This window comes from Falco rusticolus, chromosome 17 (genome assembly GCF_015220075.1).
Source record: "Falco rusticolus isolate bFalRus1 chromosome 17, bFalRus1.pri, whole genome shotgun sequence".
Taxonomy (NCBI): Eukaryota; Metazoa; Chordata; class Aves; order Falconiformes; family Falconidae; genus Falco; species Falco rusticolus.
Genome location: NC_051203.1, coordinates 3,780,308 through 3,803,593, shown reverse-complemented (window position 1 = coordinate 3,803,593; position 23,286 = coordinate 3,780,308). Strand labels below are relative to the sequence as shown.

The 23,286-nt window shown below is 46.8% G+C and overlaps 4 protein-coding genes across 4 annotated transcripts in view; 3 read left to right on the top strand and 1 right to left on the bottom strand.

The window, feature by feature from the left end:
- Positions 1 to 855: 855 nt before the first annotated feature.
- Positions 856 to 4,844, top strand: LOC119158466 (acidic mammalian chitinase-like). The gene is made up of 11 exons (XM_037410455.1): positions 856 to 932; positions 1,451 to 1,480; positions 1,938 to 2,139; positions 2,438 to 2,494; positions 2,600 to 2,765; positions 2,861 to 2,985; positions 3,463 to 3,571; positions 3,664 to 3,849; positions 4,001 to 4,120; positions 4,221 to 4,362; positions 4,696 to 4,844. The coding sequence occupies exons 1-10, from the start codon at positions 908 to 910 to the stop codon at positions 4,353 to 4,355; spliced, it is 1,155 nt and encodes a 384-aa protein (XP_037266352.1). The 5' UTR covers positions 856 to 907; the 3' UTR covers positions 4,356 to 4,362; positions 4,696 to 4,844.
- Positions 4,845 to 10,532: 5,688 nt separating this feature from the next.
- PIFO (primary cilia formation) lies at positions 10,533 to 12,970 on the top strand. Its single transcript, XM_037410862.1, has 6 exons — positions 10,533 to 10,557; positions 10,882 to 11,024; positions 11,358 to 11,456; positions 11,998 to 12,128; positions 12,395 to 12,521; positions 12,902 to 12,970. The coding sequence occupies exons 1-6, from the start codon at positions 10,533 to 10,535 to the stop codon at positions 12,968 to 12,970; spliced, it is 594 nt and encodes a 197-aa protein (XP_037266759.1).
- A 1,772-nt stretch (positions 12,971 to 14,742) lies between these two features.
- Positions 14,743 to 21,375, bottom strand: TAF8 (TATA-box binding protein associated factor 8). The gene is made up of 8 exons (XM_037410267.1): positions 21,307 to 21,375; positions 20,003 to 20,159; positions 19,270 to 19,368; positions 18,922 to 18,984; positions 18,353 to 18,477; positions 17,880 to 18,027; positions 16,970 to 17,112; positions 14,743 to 16,518 (listed from the first exon to the last, which is right to left on the bottom strand). Exons 1-8 carry the CDS (start codon positions 21,337 to 21,339, stop codon positions 16,375 to 16,377), a joined length of 912 nt encoding a protein of 303 aa, XP_037266164.1. The 5' UTR covers positions 21,340 to 21,375; the 3' UTR covers positions 14,743 to 16,374.
- The window catches only part of CCND3 (cyclin D3), a 47,162-nt gene continuing 45,166 nt past the window's right edge, over positions 21,291 to 23,286 (top strand). The window contains exon 1 of the mRNA XM_037410269.1: positions 21,291 to 21,373. The gene's annotated coding sequence lies outside the window, so the exon portion shown is untranslated. The remainder of the gene's footprint in view (positions 21,374 to 23,286) is intronic.

The window sequence follows — 23,286 nt, the reverse complement described above, 5'->3', positions numbered from 1 at the left end:
CCTTCAAGCTCATAAGGCAATGAGGTTCCCATACCAACCTCTCAGAGCACATCAGAAAGCGCTACCCAGCCAAATATACATTCGAATTTTATGAATATTACAATGAAATATACATTGAGGTTTGAAGGAAAGAGCTTATCACATTTTACCATAGTGCCAGATCATATTTAACACCCTTAAAGTGCTTCACACTAAAAAGTTAATCCTCCTGATTCCTTCCTGCACAGCTTTTTTTTGCCCCACCCCAGTAAAGAGAATTTAAGCATAGAATGAAATTACTTTCCCAAGAGGCAAAGGAAAAATGTAGCAAACTGGCAGAAAGAGCTTACCTCTATGTCTTCCCTCCAAATATTACCCTTTTCCTCCTCAGAAACTTTCGGCAAACTAGCTTCAACAGACTTTCCACGATTCTGAATAGCTTCCTATTGTTCATGTTAACAATTTCTGAAAAGAGATGAAAGAAAAAGACTCCAGAGCTGGAAACGTAACCACGATTAAAGAGAAAAAAAGCCTGATAAAACCCTTGTAAACCACCTTGGTTTGGCAGTGCCTAACACCTCCAGGTACACACAATGACAGCGCAAGGTTGAAGACTTCAGGCATCTCTCACAGCTGAATCATGAGCCAATGTCGACACAAAACCTCTTGCAATAAAAAAAAATTACCAAAAATAAAACCTATCTAATCTTGTTCTTAAATTACCCTCGCAGCACCAGGACATGGCACAGTTTGATATACTGGTATCTCCAGCTGGATAAGGCCCATTATACTGGTATCATTTGTTTGTGATACTGATCTTCCCTAAGTTTTGTAATGTTTGTTCATCTTTGTTGATGCAAGACTGGTGTGAAGTGTGGGAAGTGTATAAAAGTGAGAAACAGTCTGCAGCAGATCAGTTGTGGTCAAGATGGCCAAGCTCACTCTGCTTACCGGTAAGTCCCACTTCAAAACTTTTCTCTACCTTTATGACAATTACTTGTGGCTCTTTCACTGTTATACTGGGTGGCTATACAGGGGACTTTGGGGGATTAAAATGCTGCAATCTCTTTTCTGTCAAATATATAGCAGTTTACTTTCAGGAGGGATAGTTATATGTTTTTAGTACTGCTGGAAGGGGTATGTTATGTTTTGAAAAAAAAAAAAATTAATTCATAGCTGTTTGAGATTAAAATGCGCTTTTTGAACAAAAATTTAGAAATCAAAATACTGGATTGTCACTTGTTTGGTTTCTTTTCTATGTTTGTACCTGAAATCAGTTGACAGATTTTACCCACTTCCATATGGACACTCAGCTGACCCATGCTTGAGAAACACAGATTCTTGTGTGGTTTTTATAGAAAACAGTGATCACAAGACACGGTTATATTTGCTTCAGTCCAGTTCTGCACAAGAACTTTGTATTCTTAAGTACAAACTCTAAAACCTTTGTTCTTCAATTTTTTCTTTAAAGGTCTGGTCCTCCTGCTGAATGCCCAGATAGGTATGTGCTTTCTTCCAAATAACAACTCTACCAAACCCTTTTCAGCATCAGCATATACAGGCAGGTCAAACAGGTGGCCCAGCAAACACGCAAAGAGCCTCCCACCTTCCAGGCACTTCACCAAAGATCCCTGCTGCCTCTGTTCTTCCTTACGTGGCAGCAAAAGGGAAAGATTCAGTTTAGGGAAGAGACCCTGATTCATAAATTTAAGGGTACAAGAGTCTCCTAGACTGACTCATCTACTGAAACAAAGCAGGCAAGGAAGAAATCCATTATTTTCCTGGAGAGTGAGTTCTGAGAGGGATAACCAACACTACTTCACTTTCTCTGAACCCCTTACCCTGCAAGGAAACACGACTCAATCATTTCTCATCAGATCTAGTTATGATACTCGTTTAGTTACTAGTATCTCTTCAGTGCAGTCCAGGTCTACCCCACCTCCTCTGTTCCTCTGCAGGCACTGCCTATGTGCTGTCATGTTACTTCACCAACTGGGCCCAGTATAGGCCTGGCCTTGGAAGATTCATGCCTGACAACATCGACCCGTACCTGTGCAACCACCTGATCTACGCCTTTGCTGGGATGTCCAACAATCAGATCACGACTTATGAATGGAACGATGAGACCCTTTACAGATCCTTCAACGGCTTGAAGAACCAGTACGTACCAACAGCAAAGGGCATCACATGTTCTCCCTCTCAGGTCCTGCCCCACTATTCAGCATCTGTTCTCTGCACAATGGCAGCACAATCCATTGTTGAGGGATGCCAAGAGGAAGAACCAAATGCTGGTGGGGAGGGCAGGGCAGGCTGCCAGCACTGGCCCTCTGAGCGTGGTGACAGTGACTCAGTGCACTGCTGACTTGCTCTTCAGGTTTCACACCAAATGATCATGGGCTACAAAGGCAGCTACACCAAACACTTGCAGTAAAACATGTTCCTGTCCCTTCCTTTGCAGGAACAGTAATCTGAAGACCCTCCTGTCGGTTGGAGGATGGAATTTTGGGACACAGAAGTAAGTTCAAACCATCTCCTTCTCATAACGGCTTTGTGAAAAGGGAGGAAGTGAGGGAAAGAGGCACCAGCCAAACCCCAACTCTCTCCTGCTCTGCTTCCCTAGGTTCTCCACAATGGTTTCCACTCCACAGAACCGCCAGACCTTCATCAATTCCGTCATCAGATTCCTACGCCAGTATCAATTCGATGGACTGGACATTGACTGGGAGTACCCTGGGTCCAGGGGCAGCCCAGCCCAGGACAAGACTCTCTTTACCGTCCTGATTAAGGTAGGTTTTGGTCAAGCCCTCTGCTCTGCACAGCTCTGCTTGCAAAGCCTGAGCCCAAAGACTCCACGTGAGACACGTTTCTTGGCATCCCTCAGGAAATGCTGGCAGCCTTTGAGCAGGAAGCCGCCCAGGTCAACAAGCCCCGTCTCATGATCACCGCGGCTGTTGCTGCAGGAATTTCCAACATTCAGGCTGGCTACGACATTCCCGAGATCGGACAGTGAGTAGCAAACCCTCGGGTATCATTTTGGTGACTTCAGTGGTCTTTCTTCAAGCAGTTAAGTGAAACTCTGCCATTATCCAGCAGAAACCATCCTCATTGCATGTGGGGTCCCTACTCTTGTGTAAGGCAAGAATGCTACGAGTGGTGATTGTTTGGTGGGGAAGGGGACACCTTGGGAAGGCAAGCGTAACAGCAGGCTGGCTCCAGCCACTCAATGCCATCGGGGAACAGCTCTTTGCTCCCAGCATACCAGTACAATTCCCACTCTGCTTTGACCTCCACCTTCCTCTTCTGGAGGAGAGAACTGGCTCCAGCACTCACAAGGCCAGCTCAAAAAGGTCTTGAACAAACCAGAATTGCAGAAAGTGGGGACATGGCCAGGGATGTGCTGGGGTAAACAGCAGCACTAAAAGAATGATCAGGTCTGGGTGATCGAGCTGGCCAGGAGACGGATGTGCAACATGTTCTCTATAGGTACTTGGACTACATCCATGTGATGACCTACGACTTCTATGGCTCCTGGGAAGGATACACTGGGGAGAACAGCCCTCTGTATGGTGGCAGTAATACCGACCTCAGTGTTGTAAGTATATTTTGGGAGCCTCTGTCACAGAAGTCATCTTTCTGCCTATAAAAGCTGGCACAGACTTGAACTGTGATGGTTATTTTTTGTAGGAATATGCTATGAACTACTGGAAGAACAACGGTGCTCCAGCTCAGAAGCTCCTTGTTGGATTCCCAACCTATGGACATAACTTCAACCTTCAAAACCCATCTAACACTGCTGTTGGGGCACCAGCATCAGGACCTGGGCCAGCTGGACCTTACACAAGGCAGGCTGGGCTTTTGGCTTACTATGAGGTATGTGTGTTCCCTCACACCTGGGCCACCAAGAACAGCATAAACATTCCTCAGACTTCCCAGCAAGGCATTTGTAACCCATGCAATATGCCGACCATCCCTTTTTGTAGGACACTTGTTAACCTCTCCCTCTCTGCCTTTTTTTTCCTAGATCTGCACATTCCTGGGCTCTGGAGCCACCCAGGCTTGGGATGCCCCCCAGGATGTGCCCTATGCCTACAAGGGCAGCGAATGGGTTGGCTATGATAACATCAAGAGCTTCAGCATCAAGGTACAGTGGGATGTGTGGCTGTGCCAATAATAAGACAGGAGCCCTTCTGCAGTAGCAGGTCCTAGGCACTAACTGGGATTTCTCCCCTGGCACTGAACAGGTTGACTGGTTAAAGAACAACAACTTTGGAGGTGCTATGGTTTGGGCCCTTGATATGGATGACTTCACTGGCTCTTTTTGCAATCAGGGCAAATATCCCCTGATCACCACCCTGAGTAACGGCCTTGGTCTGTAAAGCTGTGGTGAGTAGCTTGAGTAACATGGGGTTTGCGGTTATTTACATCAGCTATAAAAAGCTGGTGTGCTCATAATGCCATGGGACCATGGAGGGAGGGTAGGGGGGAGAGTCCATTATAAATATAATCCCTTCCCAAAGGAAAACTGCTTTCTGCTTTCATTTTAAGCTTAGAGTCCTGTAGCTCCTAAACATGAAGTGGAAGTGGGAGTGCAGGCATGAGCTACAGTAACAATTCAAGATGACTATGATGAGAGTGCTTTCTGTGCTGGCAAAGCCATCCAGACTCAACCAACCAATGCAGCTTTTACTAATGTCTGAACATCAAATCTTGTTTCAGAATCGCCACGATGATCTTGCCTATAATACCAGCTGCTCCTGCTACAATTGGCCACGAAGATACTAGTCCTATTACAGCTAACAGACCCGCCTGATCTTATTGCCTAGAATAACAATGATTAAATAAAGTGTTCTTCATAAGCAACAATCCTCACTGTTTCGACTCATTTCACTTTTACTATTTTGATGGTCCTAGATTCTTTTGTGATACTTACACTTATGTTCAGGGAAGAGCCTGAGTCCACAAGCTGTGTTTTAAACAGCCATAAACGGGTATTTTCCAGGGCTTTCTTGCTGTGCCAGTGGGGCAGTCACTGAGAGGGGAAAAAAAGCAGAAGGAAAGGGCAAGGAAGATCAGGCTGTGCCATCAGAGAGTTCACAAAGAACAGTCACAGTGGTACAAACAGGACACTGACTCCCCACAGAGCAAGGTCTGTGCATTTGACCAGGGAAAAGCATTCTCCTCCTGGAAAAGCTACCTTCCAAGGGGACCAGTCTTCATTACTCCCTGCTGCAGGAATGGTTCAGCTGAGCATGTATCAATTCACAGGCAGACTCCTGATGTGTTCAAGAGCCCCAAAAGTCCTCTCCATGGTCTGAGCAGCAAGGGACCCTCATGCCCCACTGCAACAGCCTAAGGGTGGAGTTGCAAAACTGTTCCTCCTCTCCCAACAAAGGTTCACTTAAAAAACATCGGCTCAGAGAAGAGAAATGAATGGGAGCGATCTTTTGTGCGGCTAAGGCACTACTGCCCTTCCCCTAATGCAAAGGGTGTCTTAAAAATATCAGCAAGAGTATTCTGCTTTTAAATGACAGGGAATCAGTCTCAGATACTCCCTGGAAAAGAAACAACAGAGCAAGAAAGGCTTTGTGATAGCAGCAACAGCAGCCCAGTGTTTCTTACCAGACCCACAAGAAAAGCAAGTCTCAAAGCGGCAGAGCTGCAGCTTTGCAAGAATTCGTAGGCTGTTCCCACCACAGATTATCAGTTTTGATCACATGTGCTGGGGGTGCAGTTCACTTGCACACAGCACTCCAGCTCCACGGAACACTTCAGACCCCACTGAGAAGCAGAACTGAAATGACGCAGGTCCTGTGGGGACCTGCCCAAGGGCAAGCGTCAGCCTCCACTGCCCATCAGCACGCTCGGCTTTCCGTACAGCTCCGGCCGATGTGCAGAAGCGCAGAAAAGTCACTCAAGAGTCTTCCATCACCTGCATGCATCAGCTGCTCCAGATTTTTGTCCTCACCTTCATTGATCATGAATCATTTTTTCAGAAACAGACCCTGTTTGCAAAGCAGAGAGAGAGAGCTGGAAAAGCAGTAGGCTTTTAGGTGGTGGTGGCTGTAGTACACAGGCAAACGCAGACCAGTCTCAGAGTGTAGGTAGTCACAGATCTCCATACACATAGCCTAGCAGCAGGAAAATCCTTGTACTAAGCCTAGGGCTTCATGACTCATCATATGAGCTCTAGCAACGTAGGCTATATATATATACATATATGCAGACGTATCTGGGGTATAAACCCCTAGGAAAATGCCCAAGGGATTTCCAAGAACACCACTCCACACTAAGGAGGACCATTCTGGCAACAGGATGTGTCCATGGAGGTAGTAAGCTATGTGCCTGAAGTGAAGAACATCAGATCAGCAGCCCAAAACAGGCATAGCTCGCCCCAGGGTTTTTTTGTCAGAGTCCCATAGCTTTTCATATTCAAAAAATGAACCCAGAATGCATTTAAGCTAGCTCAACAGCATCTTTGCAGCCTTGCTTCACATGGAAATCCAAAGCCGGATCTTGCCAAGGGCCTATCTACCTAATATGTCTCTGCATTGCTACATGAACCTTGGCTGTCATAAAAGACATCAGCACAAATGCCTGTATCAGCTGTCAGCTCCAATGTCTCCATACCAGGAGTCCGATACCTGTACCTCTGCATCCAGATAAGGGTTAGGATAGGGCTTTCCAAAACACCGGGCACCATTGCATTGACCTTCGCATTTCTCCACATTTTAGCCTTCCACAGTGACCTGCCTAACCTCTACAGCAAGGGCAAGGAGAACAAAAAAACCTCTCTAAAGCAATGGCTCCTGTACACTGAGGCTGCAAGGCCAGCTAAGGTCTTGGGGGAAAAGAGCATTTGTTAGAGGCTTTGCTGAGTGTCAGTTGTCAGACACATCTCACAGGAGATGGGTGAAAGGCTGTGTAAGCGTCATGCCTGAATGTGACATATCTCTGGCCCTGACAAGAGGAGAAAGCTTAAGGAACCATCCTGGAAGTCCACACCAGGAAAGGAACACCTGGGCACTGCTCAGCTGGAGACAACATGAAAATCAGGGTCTCCTTTCCATGATCCATCAGAAAAGAGCCCAGGCCATTGAAGGGCAGAGACATTTAGTCCTAGCATAGTCACAGAATCAATATAGTGACAATTTTTGTTGGTACATGGAGTGAAGATAAAGCAGAAACAATTCAGATTGGTGGATCTCTCTGAAACCAAACATTTCAGCTACAGAAATAATGTGCAAGGCCTCTGCCTCCATACTCAACTCTTTTAACTTGAATCCTTTCAGTGAGGACCAATTCTTCTGCCCTTGCTTAAGGCCTAGAACCACTTCCTCAGGAACTGATGGCAAACAACATTTCTTATGACAGAAAGAAGGCAGAAAACCTCCTGAAGAAAAACTCCAGGATTTGACCAACTGACATTTGTTACCACCACATGCAGACAAATTAGTGTCCTTGATACTTCCCCAAATGCTTTCCTTCTTACACCAAAACATACTTCTACAGATAACAGACCTGCAAGGCTCCAGAGGTCATGGAGGGTAGGATTTTCCAGATCTATTCCAGTTGAGTTTGCACTGTGTTACTTTATCGACCAAAAAATACACTGGAAAAATACTCCTTGAAGATGGTTGTCTCTTTCATTATCTGCCATATCTCATCGAGTGCATACACAGAACTTGAAGGGTTGGTCTAATACATTTTAATCTGCAGGTCAGTGACTTCACATGATATGGACAACTTTGAGACTGTTTTCCAGGCTCCCATTCAACCAAGTCTGGGTGACCTACTGGAAATTCACCTTCACATCATCTTAACATGAATTAAGCAGCATCTCAGTGCAAAGCAACTGCCCACTGTGTCCTACTCCAACATTTGCACTAGCCCTGACAGTGCCTAGTGTGCAAAAGGAAAGAAACCACATAAAAGTCCCATAAGTCCCGACAGACAGTTTGACTACAGCAAGTGAGCCTCGTTTCTGTGTCATCCAAAAAGCCCATTGCTGAGACCAAGGCCTACTCAGTCCTGTCCCACTGACTGCCCCAGCCAAGGAGACAAAACCCTTGTAAACCACCTTGGTTTGGCAGTGCCTAACACCTCCGGGCATACACAATGACAGCGCGAGTTTGAACACTTCAGCCATCTCTCACTGCATAATCGCCAGTGTTGACACAAAGCCTCCTGCAATAAAAAAAAATTCCAAAAATAAAACCTATCTAATCTTGCTCTTCAACTACCCTCGCAGCACCAGGACATGGCACAGCTTGACATACTGGTATCTCCAGCTGGAGTGTTAAGGCCCATTGTACTGGTATCATTTGTTTGTGGTACTGATCTTTCCCAAGTTTTGTAATATTTGTCCATCTTTGTTGATGCAAGACTGGCATGAAATGAGAGAAGCATGCAAAAGTGAGAAACAGTCTGCACCAGATTCCAGGTCAAAGATGGCCAAGCTCACTTTGATTACCAATAAGTCCCACTTCAAAACTTAGCTCTCTACCTTTATAACAATTACTTGTGGCTCTTTCACTGTTCTACTGGGTGGCTATACAGGGGGCTTTGAGGGATTAAAATGCTGCACATTCTTCTGACAAAGGAAAATATATAGCAGTTACTTTCGGGGTGATTATATGTTGCACTACTTTTGCAGTTGATTTCTTTTAACTGTGCAAATTCCTGATTTAATTGCTTTATTACATTGAAAAACTATCATGGACTAAGAAAAGGACACTCTAAGGAGGAAAACTGGCCATTCTGATAGAAAGGCTATTACTGTCTCCATAGCAGAGTATATTCCAAAAGGCTTCTGCTATTTTAGCCATGCTTACAGGCATCAAGATCACCTGTTGCCCAACCCTGGCTGAAAGAACCAGCAGAACTTTGAGCTGTTAATGACCATGAGCTACCCTGTGTGCCCCCTTGGATCAGAAAGAATTGTAACCTGGAAGACAGGTTATGTTGGGTTCAGACAGATCTTCATGAAGAAGAGAAAAAATAGGCCCATTGACAGAAGCAATTTTATTGTCTGCATTACAGGATATATACCAGAGTTTCTACAAGTTCATAATCCCACACCTTTTTTCTGTAAAGGTCTAGCCCTCCTGCTGAATGCCCGGATGGGTATGTGCTTTCTACCCCAAAACCAATTCTACCAAACCCTTCTCAGTTATGGCACATGCAGGGAACTGGAACAGACTTGTATAAAAAAATTCTTTTATAAACCACGGAGGAGGAAGGAGAGGCAGACAGGCACACAGCAATGATGTCTCTGAAGACAAAAGATTGATGAAGCATGGCATGCTCAATCTAAAGTGCAAATATGTTGCTTGCTCTCATGTAAGCTTCCTCTTTAGCAGCTCCTTCCTGCTCAGCTTGAATGAAGCACAAGCACAGCCACTTGCTAGGTCTTTGCAGAAGCTTTCAAAGGCAGGTCAAACAGGTGGCCCAGCAAACACGCAAAGAGCCTCCCACCTTCCAGGCACTTCACCAAAGATCCCTGCTGCCTCCATTCTTCCTTATGTGGCAGCAAAGGGGAAAGATTCAGTTTAGGGAAGAGACCCAGCCTTCAGAACCACCAACCCATGAGTTTAAGGGTGCAATACTCCTACACTGACTCATCTACTGAAACAAAGTAGGAAGGAAAGAAATCCATTATTATCCTTGGAGGGTCAGTTCTGAGACGGATAACTAACCCTACCTCACTTTCTCTGAATACCTTATCCTGCAAGGAAACATGGCCCAATCATTTCTGATTATATCTGCCTCATGCAGTTACTAACTCCTAAGTGCAGCCCAGGGTAACGTTCCCTTTCCTGTGTGACTGGACATTGGCTGGGAGTACCCTGGGTCCAGGGGCAGCCCAGCCCAGGACAAGACCCTCTTTACCGTCCTGATTAAGGTAGGTTTTGGTCAAGCCCTCTGCTCTGCACAGCTCTGCTTGCAAAGCCTGAGCCCAAAGACTCCACGTGAGACACGTTTCTTGGCATCCCTCAGGAAATGCTGGCAGCCTTTGAGCAGGAAGCCGCCCAGGTCAACAAGCCCCGTCTCATGATCACCGCGGCTGTTGCTGCAGGAATTTCCAACATTCAGGCTGGCTACGACATTCCCGAGATCGGACAGTGAGTAGCAAACCCTCGGGTATCATTTTGGTGACTTCAGTGGTCTTCTGCAGGCAGTTTGCAGGGGTTACTCACTGCCCTGCCTTAACAGCCAGGTACAGGGAAAAAGACAGGGAGGAGACAATAGGGCAGATCAGGTCATGCCACAAGAATCATCACAGAGAAGGGTCTTGCTGGCACGATCTATAGACTGCTTCCCCAGAGATCTCTCCCCTACTGACTGACGGTGCGAACACAGCAGCTCCTCGGACTAGGAGCCAGCACAGCACAATCCACAGGGCTGATATTATTCATCCTTTCTTTCCTTGCCCTCTTCAGGCACTGCCGTCACCAGCATTCCCTCCAGCGCTCCCCCCTCCGTGTCTATGGCAACCGGAGTACACACACACACACACCCCCACACACACACACCCTGACAGCTGACAGGGCAGCATGGCAGCGGAGTGGCAGCGGAGAGGTGAGCCATGGGAGACAGGGGTGTGGGCACAAGGGCTTTCCTTCTTTTGCAGCTCCCCAGTGGCGTTGGGCTTCCCCAGCAACCTTCCCCACAACTGGGCTGCTAGGCTACTCTTTGCTCAGGCTGGGGAAAAAGAAACCTTCGTGGCAGGAGGGAACAGGTGTCCAAAGGGCAGACCTCCTGAAATATCCAGGGTCAAGGAAAATTCCCATCTGGGAGATAAGGGGAAGGTTGGCCTCAGGCAGGGAGCAGCAGACACTTAAGAAGGAAAAACAGTGGCAAGTGGTCACCACACTGGTGGCGTTTCCTCTCCTGATCTCACAGATGGACGGAAGCGGATCTCTTTTGGGTCATGTCAAGAGCGGAAAATGTTCCCTCTCCACCATGCCCCAGACAGGCTGGCAATCCAGCTCATACCCATCAGGGGAGACCCTTCGCTTGGGCCAGGCTGTTACTTGAGTCACGAGGTAAGTTACTCAGTTTTTGTGCTCAGAGCTTTTCCTTCACAGAAGACGCACAGTACAGGAGCAACAGGACCATGGCCAGCCAGGCATAGAGTCCCCCACACCTACCCTGCCAACCCATCGTACGAGGTCTCCACATATACGTAGAAAAAGAAATGCCCTTCCCCTTCCAAACATACCAGTCCTCAAAGCTCTAGCTGCCCTAACACTCTACGTTAGCAAGAAATTAGAGGAATTAACAGGAATAGTGTCTGCTGCTCATGTACTTCTGCCCTTCCCCTGATGGAAATGGTGTCTTAAAAATGTCAGTAAGAGACTTCTGCTTTTGAATTGCAGAGCGGCAGCCTTAGATACTCTTTGGAAAACAAACCCTTGAGCAAGAAAGGCTATGTGATAGGAGCGAGAACAGCCCAGCGTTTCATACCAGAGCCACAGGTAAGAAAAGCACACTTCACAGCGGCAGGGCTGAAGCTTTGCAAGAATTTGTAGGCTGTTCCCAACACAGACCATCAGTTTCAATCACGTTTGCTGGGGCTGCCTCCAACTTAATGTATCTGGTACCTACAGAACTCCTTACACATATTCTAGTGGGAGGTGTTGAGCCTAGAGACCCAAGACTCATATGAGCTCTAACAACATCAACACATGCATCTCTATATATACATACCTTTGTATCATATACACACACATGTAAATGTACACATAGAGGCAAAATCAGCTATACTACCTGAACAAACACGCTACGTTTTCTGGCCCAGCTTCTCTAGAATAACAATATAGTAGCAGAAACATCACAGGCCTCACTGGGTAAGGAGTAGGGAGTGCATATTGACTTATTCTGATTTTTTTACTCTATCAGAGTAGCCAAAGCATACATTGAACAGCAGTCGGCAATACCCAGCTGGCTGCGCATTGGAGCATGTAGGAATGATTTGCAGAAAAAAGATCTTCCTTACAGAAATTTTCTCTCTTGCAGACTGTGACTCCCAGCCCAGCAACGTACCAGTCATTCTGGAATAAAGAGGGAAAATGCCAGCCTGCCTATGCTCCATTTTCCACTAGGACACCACGATTTCCAGATAAGCCTTCAGATAAAAATTTCCCTGGGTAATGTAACTCATTTTCTTACACTTTTAATAAGAAGCAGGAGTACTAGCGGAAAGAAATACTAAGACACAAATGGGAGATAGGTAACTGAGTTCCCAGTAATGCTTTTATCTTCAAAAAGCTCCCCTGTTTTAGTCTTAGCATGATGACATGAACACCACAACACGCATTTCTCCCATGGATCAAGGCAAGGCTGGTAAATTCTAGTATTACAAATGTCATACACTAGCTCCAGAGATGAGGTATTTTGTGACTTTTTTCTTTAGACCTGGAGCTTACAACGCAGACAAGCCATTACACAAAAAAATCACTTGGCCAATGAAGTTTGGGTCTCCAGACTGGTCTTTAGTGCCAATGCCAGCGAAGAGGATGCTAAAAATGGAGGTACAGAAGGTAAGGACAGGGATAAAGGGATGTTATTCCTGGTTCAAGGGTTGGGACAAATGAAAATGTATGATTATTTCAATGCATTTGGACTATGTTTTGTCATCCTTCCCTCACTGGCCTGCTGGATACATGGCTCTACTAGCCTGAGGCACAAGAAACAAAGTGATTTTCTATCAGAAAATGCTGGTTTGCAAACACAGTTACAGTCCTTCAAAAAAACCTTACATTAAGAAATTTGCTCTGGAAGTTTCCATCCACAAAACGAGAGAACCAGAGTGCAGACTTTCCATGTAATTCTGCTGAAAATAAAACCTTCTTGCACCTTCCCGCACTTTTCTGAAGTGCTTGTCATTGCTAATATCTAACCGATAGTAGCTGTCTCTTAGCTGACCATAGACAAAGAACTCTGGAAACACCGGAATCGAGTGGCCTACCTGAGTTTATACTACAGCTGAGGAGCCAGGGCCGTCGCCACACGTCCTCTCTGCCGGCAGCGCAGCTCAGGCCTCACGCCACCCATGGAGGTGTTCATCCGCACTACCCAGCCTCTCCAAAATAAAACAAAGAGGGATTTCTTGCTGCAAGTTGTGCTTACCTGGGATTGGGACATGTGTCTGCTGCCTGTGTAGGTGTTGGGGTGCCGCTGGGGCCCGCGCGCAGCACCCCTCAGCCCTGCTTCCCTCAGCCCTTGGCCCAGGCAGGGCTGGCGGCCATTTTGTGTCGGTCACCACAGAAACACCTGACCTCCCCAACATGGCTTCCCTCAGCGCAGGGGCCTTCTCCCCAAAAAATCCAGTCCTCCCTGGCACCGGAAAGAAGCCAAATTAACACAGCTACAGGGCAGCCGGGCTGCTGCCCCGTCTCCTCAGCACTGGGAGCAGACACTACCATCTTCCCCGCAGCCACCACCTGCCTTCCCCAGCCTCCTCACCACCATCTCCTCATCCCCAGCAAATGCTCCAGGCCGGGCCCAGGGGTTCACCCACAGCCTGAGGAGAGCTGACAAAACATGGGGGTGCACATCGTACTACACTGCCCTCAGGTATGTTCAGGAAGGGTATAATGGCTTTGTGCACAGCCAGCTGCTATATTAAAGCAGCACACAGCAAACTTCCTAGGGAAGGAGGCTGTGCTGGGACAGGTTAGACCAGACGGCCTGCAAGACTTAATTTTGCATTACTAGCTTTTCCCCTGCTGACACAAAGAAGATATTCTCAAGCAACGAGCAAGCCACATGCTTCTAATTAAGAATCTGGCCATGATAATAAATTCAGTCTGAAACAGAAAGGTTCTGGTGCTCATCATCGGTTGTTCCTGTAATGTACAACTCAGACCCTAGGGATTTCTATAAATGTTTACAAACCTTCACACAGCGACTTGATCTGTGTGATCACAGCCTTGATTCAATCTCAGGGGAAAACTAAGAGCAGGCAACATTCATTCTTGATATAACTACCAGTTGCAACGCAGGCTTTCAAATTTTCGGGGTCTGTTTACCTGTTTCTGTAGCAAATTCCCCCTGTAGCCCAATTTCAGCTGTAAAACCACAATATATTCTTCCAGTTTCCCACTTTTGGTCTTCCAGTGCTCTCATATATGCACTGCAACAGCATGGCCAGTCTTCTCTAGGCACACCAGCCCCTGCCCTCCCTACCACAAGAGCCTGCTTTGTAGTTGCAGCTGCTAAAAAGGGATGTCCTTGCTGATGTGCAGTTGCTCCTTTTGGTGCAATCTTTTGAAGGTGGGGGTATGACTCACGGGAAATTGTACTGTCCTAAGACCTGGGGTTTATGGCTGTTTAAGGCTTCACCTTTGTATTCGTGGCTGATACTGCACACTTCACCTCCATCTGTCCTGGTTTTCTAATCAGGAGAAAAATACATGGGTAAAAGACGGTGTAAAAGAAAGTAAGCAGTATCTATGATTCTGCAGTCCTTAACCACGTTCCACCTGTGAGAAGTGGAGAAACCTACCAAAGCTTTTGCAAAACTGATGGTATTTCAAAAGGCACTTTGTCCTCACTGAGCATATTTCTAATGAACCAGAGTTTTTGTTGGAAAATTCCCAACCTTCTCAGCTATCAAGTGTTGCTGTGAAGAAAGGAAGAGATGCAGAGGGAAGGACAAGACTTCCTACTGCTTGTAGACCCCACTGAAAGCACACTCGGGCTCCATTCAGGTGCTTTTCCACTCCTGAAACTTAAAAGATTCAGCCAGTTTTGCTTGTAGGAGATAAAATTTCTTTTATTATGAACATAAAAATTACTATTTTCATTCTACATTTTTCCCCTACCCAGCGAGGGATTTTCTCATTATGAAAAATGCTTAATCCAAGTAAAAAAAAGATATAAATTTATATATATATACACACATACACAATGTCTCTGTACATTTGTTATTCTGTACAACCAAGGCACCAGCACACGTGGCAACAGCACATGCAGGGCTTTTTTGCTAGAGATCTAATTTCAGATTGTTTGGCAGGAACACCTCCATGCTCACCGAAACAATTACTCCTTTTTATCTTCCTCCTCCCTGGGTGACAGGGGAAGAGGGAGGCCTGGAAGGATGCCTTAACTGAATGGAGAGGAACACGTACACGCACAACTCTGATCTCCCTGGTGACTGCAACAGATTCCTTGCTGCTACTCTAGGAAACTGTGAGCTGCCTGGAAGTCTGTAGCACACAGTCTCGGCTGCCTCTTCCAGCACCACATTTTCATCTGGAAGAGATGCTTGGGAGACTGGACCAAACTACAGGAGTCTTTTGTCAAAGAAATGTAGCCCATATTTTGCCTAAGAAAACGTTGGAAGGAAAATTAAAGCAAAGCCGTACTAGAATCAGCTAATAATTACAATAATCCCATCACCAGTCATTTTCACTGCTGAAATAAAGTCTTCTACTCTTGGGGGAATAAAGGGGAGGGGGGAGCAACTTCCATTAATAAATGCCTGGATTTGAAAATGGATGAAAAAAGTGCGATCAATAGCATGGCCTTGTGGACTGCAACCAATACAGCTTTATTCTGTATTCCAAGTTTTTCAGCCCAGCATCTTTCAAACCAACTAGTGAAGGCATGAACTCTCCAAGGAGTTGTGCTGTGTTGAAACTAACAATAAAACTGAAAAATAGCCTGAAGCAGCTGTTAAATTGTGCCATTCATACTGCTAGAAAATTATCTCAAAGCAGAACAGGGTAAACACCACACTTACTGCTTTTAAGTGAGAAGTCCAGCTGCAGTCACAAAAGTGAGAATAAAATTCCATCTCAGCTCTGTATTTACACTTCACTCTCTTACCAACACATCAGATGCCTTTAGTTTATAAAAGAAAAGTCTGTTTGCTTTTAACTGCCAAGAATCCAAAGAAACCTCTCTGGGACTTTTTTGTCTGTGTTAAAACATGCTTCTCAGACTAGAAGGCCAGGCAGCATTGACTGCAGACATTTCTTTTCTAGCCTGCCAGCCAGCCATAAACGAATTATGCCTTTGTATTCTGCACAGCCTGCTGGGAAGCACTGAGCAGCAAGAACCTTCATGTCCCTCGTCTCTTCAGAAAGTAAATCCTGCCAACAGTGAGAACAAAGCAAAGTAAACGAGACCATTCCCGTCTGTAACCCGATGGCCTTCAACGCTTTTAAGGCAATTGACCATTGACCATTCCAAGTCAGCAGGAGAGCAGAGGGGAAAGTGCGAGCACTGCAAACCAGGATGGAGAGTGTAGTTCACTAGGCAGAGACAGATCATTCTTCTGCTTCTGCCACTTAGCTGGATTGTCTCTCCTGTCTTGCTCCATGCCTTTCACCCACAGCAGCGGAGGTGAAACCCCTGGGTTTCTCTGAGCAGTGGGCTGGCGACACCTCACTTCTTTCTGCGGATCTTGGGCTTTTTCACTGGCCGGAGGTAGGGATTGTCTATCACATTTTCCTCCCCGTTCCGACTGCCTGACAGGGATGTGTTCTGCTGTAACACTGAAGCGTTCTCCTTTTCAGGTCCTGAATCATCCTGCCACATTAAATAAAAAGCATAAGCATAAACAACCAAAGTTAGGCTAAACAAGGCTTAGAAGTTTAGACCACATAACCTATGGCCAAATTAGATATAATCAACAGCCAAGATAAACAGCAGCACACAAGGAGCTGCATTAAAGGTGTGGACTCCTGATTTCTAACACAAGAAGATCCCCTTTGGGAACAGTGTGGGATCCAACGACAATCCTCTCTCCCCTAACACTGAGATGAAGGTTGTACCGAAAGCTCATGATTCAACCTCAGCTTGCATTGCACCCTGCAGGAAGTTAAAGAACCATGACAATGTTCAGGCCTTTACACCTGGTAAAATGCAACCCACTGCCATTTTCCACCCACTGTGCCCAGCTGCAAGGAAGACAGGCAAAGAACCAGGTTTCGTTAAGAAACTGGGCCCAAGAGACCTTGATCTTTCAGGCTGGGCGTACCGTGCTCATGTGCAGGGGAAGGTTCTCAGTGTCTGTCTGGTCGTCTTGCTCAGATGAATCTGTTTCTTCCATTTGCTGCATTTCCAGCTCAGAGGGGAGAAGAGCAGTCAGGTAGGGTACGGTGAAAGGCCTGGCAGCAATCACTAGGGTTAGGGAAAAGGACCCAGTCAGCAAGCTGGGAGAAGACTCCTCAACTCCGAGGATAGGAAGCAAAAACCCAACCAGTTATTTAGAGACCAAACGCTTTCCACTGGTTCTGGTTTTAAACACACAGACTCTTTCCCTGCTGCTCCCAGAGACCAGGAATTAAATACGCTGTCCCTAAAAGATGGCAGTCTCTTAATTTCATATTTTCTGGAGCCCCCTTATTTTTCCAGCCACAGACACAGCATTATACTAACACAAAAAATCCTTCCTGACCTCCATAAAGGTTCAATTATCTCACAGGCTGAAGCATCACTTAGGCCCCCTTAAGATAACACTGACATTTGTGCTGTCAGTGAGCCTTGGGCAGATTCTCATCACTGCTTTGCAGGCAGAAGAACAGGAAAACCTCCACTCTCTCCCATAAAAATATGAGAGAGAAGAAATTACTTATTCAGAAGCTACAGAGGGGCGGAGACAGGATTGGGATGAGCTTTGCATTTAGCACCTATCAGCCAAGGCCTTCTCCACCAGCAGAAGAAAGTGAGCTTTTGGTGAGGGTGGAAGGCTACCATTTGGCTTCGATTCTGTTTTTCATCCCCATTTTGAAAAGACAACCCTCACTTCCCAGCCTTCCAGTGTCTCAGAAGGGCAAACACACTGTGATCATTCACTGCTCACCTCCTGCAGTAGCAAGAACTCTAATGGAGTGTATACCCAGCTAGGCAGCTGTCATTTACAGCACAAAGTGTCCCAGGTAACTCACGTGGGAAAGTGCTAACATCATCTTTGAAAAGACTCTGGGTTTCTCCTGTCTTAGCCATGAAACGTGTGAGAGCCCTTTCTACATCGCGCCGTTGAGATGCTGCCTTTTCCCGTAGGACTTGATAATCAGATACTGGCTCCCGGTATGTCTGTGCAGCAGGAAGGAAAAAAAAAAAAAAGAAAAGAACACGGTTAGTGGATGCAACGCAGACAGCTGAAGCTCAAAACACTACTAGGAGGCAGATGCTACAGGCAAGCATTGACCTTCACATTCACAGATTTTCAGAGCTCTCAACAGCCAGAAGTCTACAGCAAGGGCAACCCACAACCAGCAAGCGAGATATTAAGCCAGGAGAAGCAACATTGTGGATAAACAGTACCTGCACTGCAGTAAAAATACACCACTCCTGGTGTCACTGACTTCAGACAGACCCCAAATGGCATTAAAAAAAATTAATATCTTTTTTCACTCACTGGTGTCTTGATGTAAGTGTGAGGATCTGGAAACTCAGGAAAATGGCCAGGAATGTGGGATGGATGTGGCTTGTTCTGTCCAGCTGTCAGGGCTTTGGGAGTCACAGGCTGGTTTGTCACAGGAGCTACAGTTAAAAAACATGCACACACATAAATCAGCCAGCTTCATTCTGCCAAGAGTTAGGCATGAAGTGCTAGCTCGTACTGAACTGCAACCCATGTCTCCAGGTCCTACAAAAGGGACAGAGCACATCCCAAGAGCAGTAATTTCAGATTGTGTTTGGCATTCCAAAAAGGAATAAGGATTACTTGACCCCTCCCTCCTACACAAGGAGAACAAAACTATCTTGAGGATTCTCATGTGCAATAAAGATGCTGAGGCAAAGGCAACCAGTTTGGCAGAGGGTACCTATTACACAGTCAATTACAGGATTTCTTAAGACAAACTGCACTTCCAGGGGCACTGGACTGCATCATCCATCAGGAAAGCAGGAGCCCTCTGGATGCCAGCACATAGGAATGCCAAATTATTTCCAATTTCCTGCGTAAGAAGAGAATTTCCCACATACGGGCCGTGATGACCATCCTCTGGGAGCGCTTGGCATACGCAGGAAGCGTTTCAACATTGAACCCTGAAATACAAAACAGGAAACAGAAATCACACCCAGAGTTTACCCCATCAAAAATCCCTTCTCTCAGCCTTCTCCAGAATAATTTTATGTGAAAGAAAATCACGCACTCTGTATATATTTATACTGCATTTGTGCAACGATATCTGAGTGCCCACACGAAGCCCAGAACTGTGGGCATCACACACCTATCAGAAACACAACGGACAGGTTTTCCTACCAACACAGCACACTCAGATCTTCTGCAATGCGGGCAGCTGGAATTAATGGGACCAGTCTACTACTCACCCATTTCCACGAGAGTAACCACTATATCAGAGAGCGTAGGCTGCGTCCTGGCTGTATGTTCACAGTAGGACTTCGCACTCCTTCCAATTTCAGAAATATCTGGAGGGGAAAAAAAAAGTATCAGCCCAATCCTAGTGAATTTTTAGCAAATTTAGCAAGGAATGAAAAACAGCTCCCGGAATCCAGCATCTTACAACCTGTGTATTTGAAATTAAAGCACATGCACACACGAAGTATGGAGACACTAAAGATCAAAGAGTCAGATGTTTTCTGCAAATGCAAAAAGCAAATCTGCATCACAAGCATGAAAAAATACAAAACTTGATCAAATTTTGATTTCAGAAAAATACGGAACCCGAGATCCTAGGCACATCACCCAGCAAAGCAGGAGTAGAGCTGCCAGATACAGGCACTTCTGCAGCCTTAACTAACCAAATGTCTGGAACTTTGTTACTTCGCTACTTATTCTGCCAGCATCTCAGTATGTGGAGCTTATTAGGACACCTAATGAGCATCTAATGAGTACTCAGTGAGTAACATAAGTACTTTTGAGTTCGGACAAGCATTTCACGCTCACAGAAGTCTGTGACTCCGGGGCTGTGCTCTAGCCACTGGTCAACCCTTCTGCTTTTGCAAACATTATTAACACAAGATAATAAAAATTTGAAAACAGAGAACCAAGGCACTTCAGGGGACCAGTGTGACTGGGCACTGACAAAGCTTGGATACTCACAGCTTTGTAACATCTCCGTCAGCGTCTCCACCGCGGCCTTCTCAGCGCTCTCAAAGCCGGCTTCGGTGAGCAAGGAGCTGACCACCACCTGCAGCGTCCTCCTCCGGGCCAGGTAGTAGTTATCGGCCGGCGTGGTGGCATGCTTGCTGCCCGACCTCTGCAGACACAGCCCCCCGCCCCAAACGAGAGCTCAGAGAAATGAAGCCACCTCCAGACCCCAGGAAGAGCAGCAAGGCCCGAGCCCGGCTGGCCCCAGGAAGGGCGAGGGCACTGATCCTGCCCTGGGACCCCCGGGCTGGGACCCCCAGGCTGTGGACGCGGCCAGGTGACAGGCTCTGTGACACGCCAGGGGCTGGCAGGCAGGGTGGCACACGTGCTGCCCGTGCTCAAGGGTCATGGGCCAGCCTCCTGCTGCATGCAGGCACACACACACATGTACACACATGTACACACATGTACATAAGCACACACATACAGATGTATATATACACACAATCTATAGTAGACATCTACGCACACATGCACATATTCAGACACACATACAAGCACATGTACTTATGCACATATATACATACATACACACAATCTATACACATACATGCACACATATACATACACACACATACCTGGACAGGTACATATGCACACACATATACACGTAATCTATACATATACTCTACACAGCCATGCACACACACATATACATAGACACACTTATGTGCACATGTACATATGCACACACATATACACACAATCTATACATACAATCTATGCACATGTATACACACACATACGTGCACATGTATACATGCACACACATATATACACAATCTACACATATGCATATACACCCTCATATACATACACACAATCTATACGTATACATCTACACACCCACGCATGCACACATGTATATAGGCACACACATACGTGCACGCACGCATATATGCAGACACACACATACAGACACAGTGCTACAGGCACCACGCAAAGCAGAAGGCCCTTTGGGCCGCGGCCCCTTTAAAAAAGCCGCCCCACAGGCAGCCCCGCCCCGCTGCTCCCACGCCGGCCAATCCGAGTAGAAAAACTTAAGCCAATCAAGTGCCACTGCGTAGCCCCGCCTCCCACCGGCCATTCAGCCAATCAGCGCCTCCCTCCCCTCAGCCTTCGCCTCAAAGCCCCCCGGGCAGGCCGCAGGCGTCTCAGGCGCATGGGGGGGCGGGCAGACCGCTTTCGTTCTGCCTGCCCGCCGCGGCAGCCGCCCGCCACAACGGCCTCGTGTCCTGGCGAGGAGCCGCCGTTACCGTGCTGGAGCCACCGGACGCTGTGTCGGCCATCTTGGAGCCATATGGAGCTGTGCGCACGCGCCAGGTGCGGCGGAGGGGGGTGTACGTCGTGCTTCGCGCGGGGCGTTGTGGGATTTGTAGTGTGGGAGGGAGGGAGCGCGGCGGGGTTTGCCTGGGCTGCCCCGGGCCCGCTGCTGGGCCCGTCCGTGGCGCTCCCAGCGCCGGCTGCAGCCCGTAGAGCGCCCCTTTCATCTCCTGAGGGGTGGCGGAGCTTGTGGCTCCAACAGGAGCAAAGCCTCCTGTAATGCCGTTGCGCTTGCTTTAGCAGTGTTCCCGTGAAAAAATTACTTAATTCAAAAACTATTGACTTAAAAACCCTTGAAGAGCACCAGCGGTGTGCCAGGAACCCTGTAACCATGGAGGCACTTCTGGTTTTCCTGTTGTAAGCAATATGTACTCTTAGCTGAACCTCGGTGTACCAGCTCGTGTTCTTAGATCTTTTGATCAAAGCTTTGGTGTCAGTTCAGTGTTTCAGAAAGACAGAACAGGAAACCCCAGGCTACAACTCCCACCCCTTGCTTCCTGTGTAAGTACATGTGTGGGAGAGCAAGAACATTATAAGAACCAATGTGTGTGTGGGGGGGTGGGGTGGTGTGAAAAAAAGTGATGTAAACAACAGGTGCCACGCTGGAAATTAAAGGTCCTGATCGCATTTGGTTTGTATGGCGACACAGCTTCTATGTGCTGCTGGCTTATCAACAATAGCAGCAAGTTCTGCTAATGAATAGGGAAAGCGAGGAGGTAGAGGAAGGTGGAGGCTGGATTGTTCAAAGCAAACACGCCTGCAGAAGCCAATTTCTTGATCATCAAAGGTAGGAGGCAACATAGTTTCAGAGACTGAAAATGTGATATAGAGGGCAATCTTAATGTCTTACGTACTCCGGGATGTGCAAAACAGTTGGCAGAGGACTGGTGGAGTATAATTGCTCTGAGGACGTTAAAAGTAGCTTGAAATGATTGTGCGTGAGGGGGTTGGTACTAACAGGATCTTGCTGCAGTTTGCCGATGTGAATTCCCAGGGTGTCAGTATTCTGCTGAACCATGAGGCAGCTGCTTTGCCATCCCTCAGTGGGGATGTCTGTCTCTGCCAGGGCTTTGTAGTGGAGGTGAGGCAGGCTCTCAGCCTCCTAGCATGTTAAGAAGAGATGTAGAGCTGTGTTAGCAGAGATGCTGAGCCCTTGTGGCTTCCAGCTGATGAGCTTCTGGAGGTCTGCATACTAGTGAGTAAGCTGGCATTGTAGATGAAGCTAAAAGAGGGGAAGATGTGAGCGCCTAATTTTGGTACGTTGCAGTTTTCTGGGTAACTCTTGAAGTGTCTGACCCCAGTTGTTTGGATGGGAAGGGACGTGAACTCTGGCAGGTCTGGACTGAAAACATTCATGCAGTGCTGCTGCAGAAACGGGCTTGGGCTAAGCCAGAAATGTCTATGGGAGCGCTGGCGGGATTTCGGACTGGTTGGTACTATGAGAAGAACTATGCCTCTTAGTCTCAGCTTGCCATTGATTTTATTCAATTGATTTACACATTGCTCTTGTAGCAAATCCAGAGGATGAGTAAATGGGGAAGAAAGTGTAGACAGGTGCTTCTGCTGATGAACATTGTGTACATTAGAGTACTGAGTAAGGCAGCATTTTCTCTCCATAATGTATCAGTCATAACATTCATCAGCAGGGGGGAAGAAAAGTAAATTGTGACTAGTGGTATGGCGCTAGATGCTGAAATCTTTTGGACAGGAGAGATATCCACGTAGGGGTCCAGTGCAGCAAAGGAGCAGCATGCACATGTCTGAGATGTGTGCAGGTCAGGACCTCAGTCTGCTGTTATCTCTGCTACTGACTTGCCTAAGTCTTTCCTTTGCTCCCCTGTCTATGCAGTGAGGAGGATGAGGACATTATTTAGCTGAGTTCCCTTACTGAGATTGTGAAGGGTGCAATATAA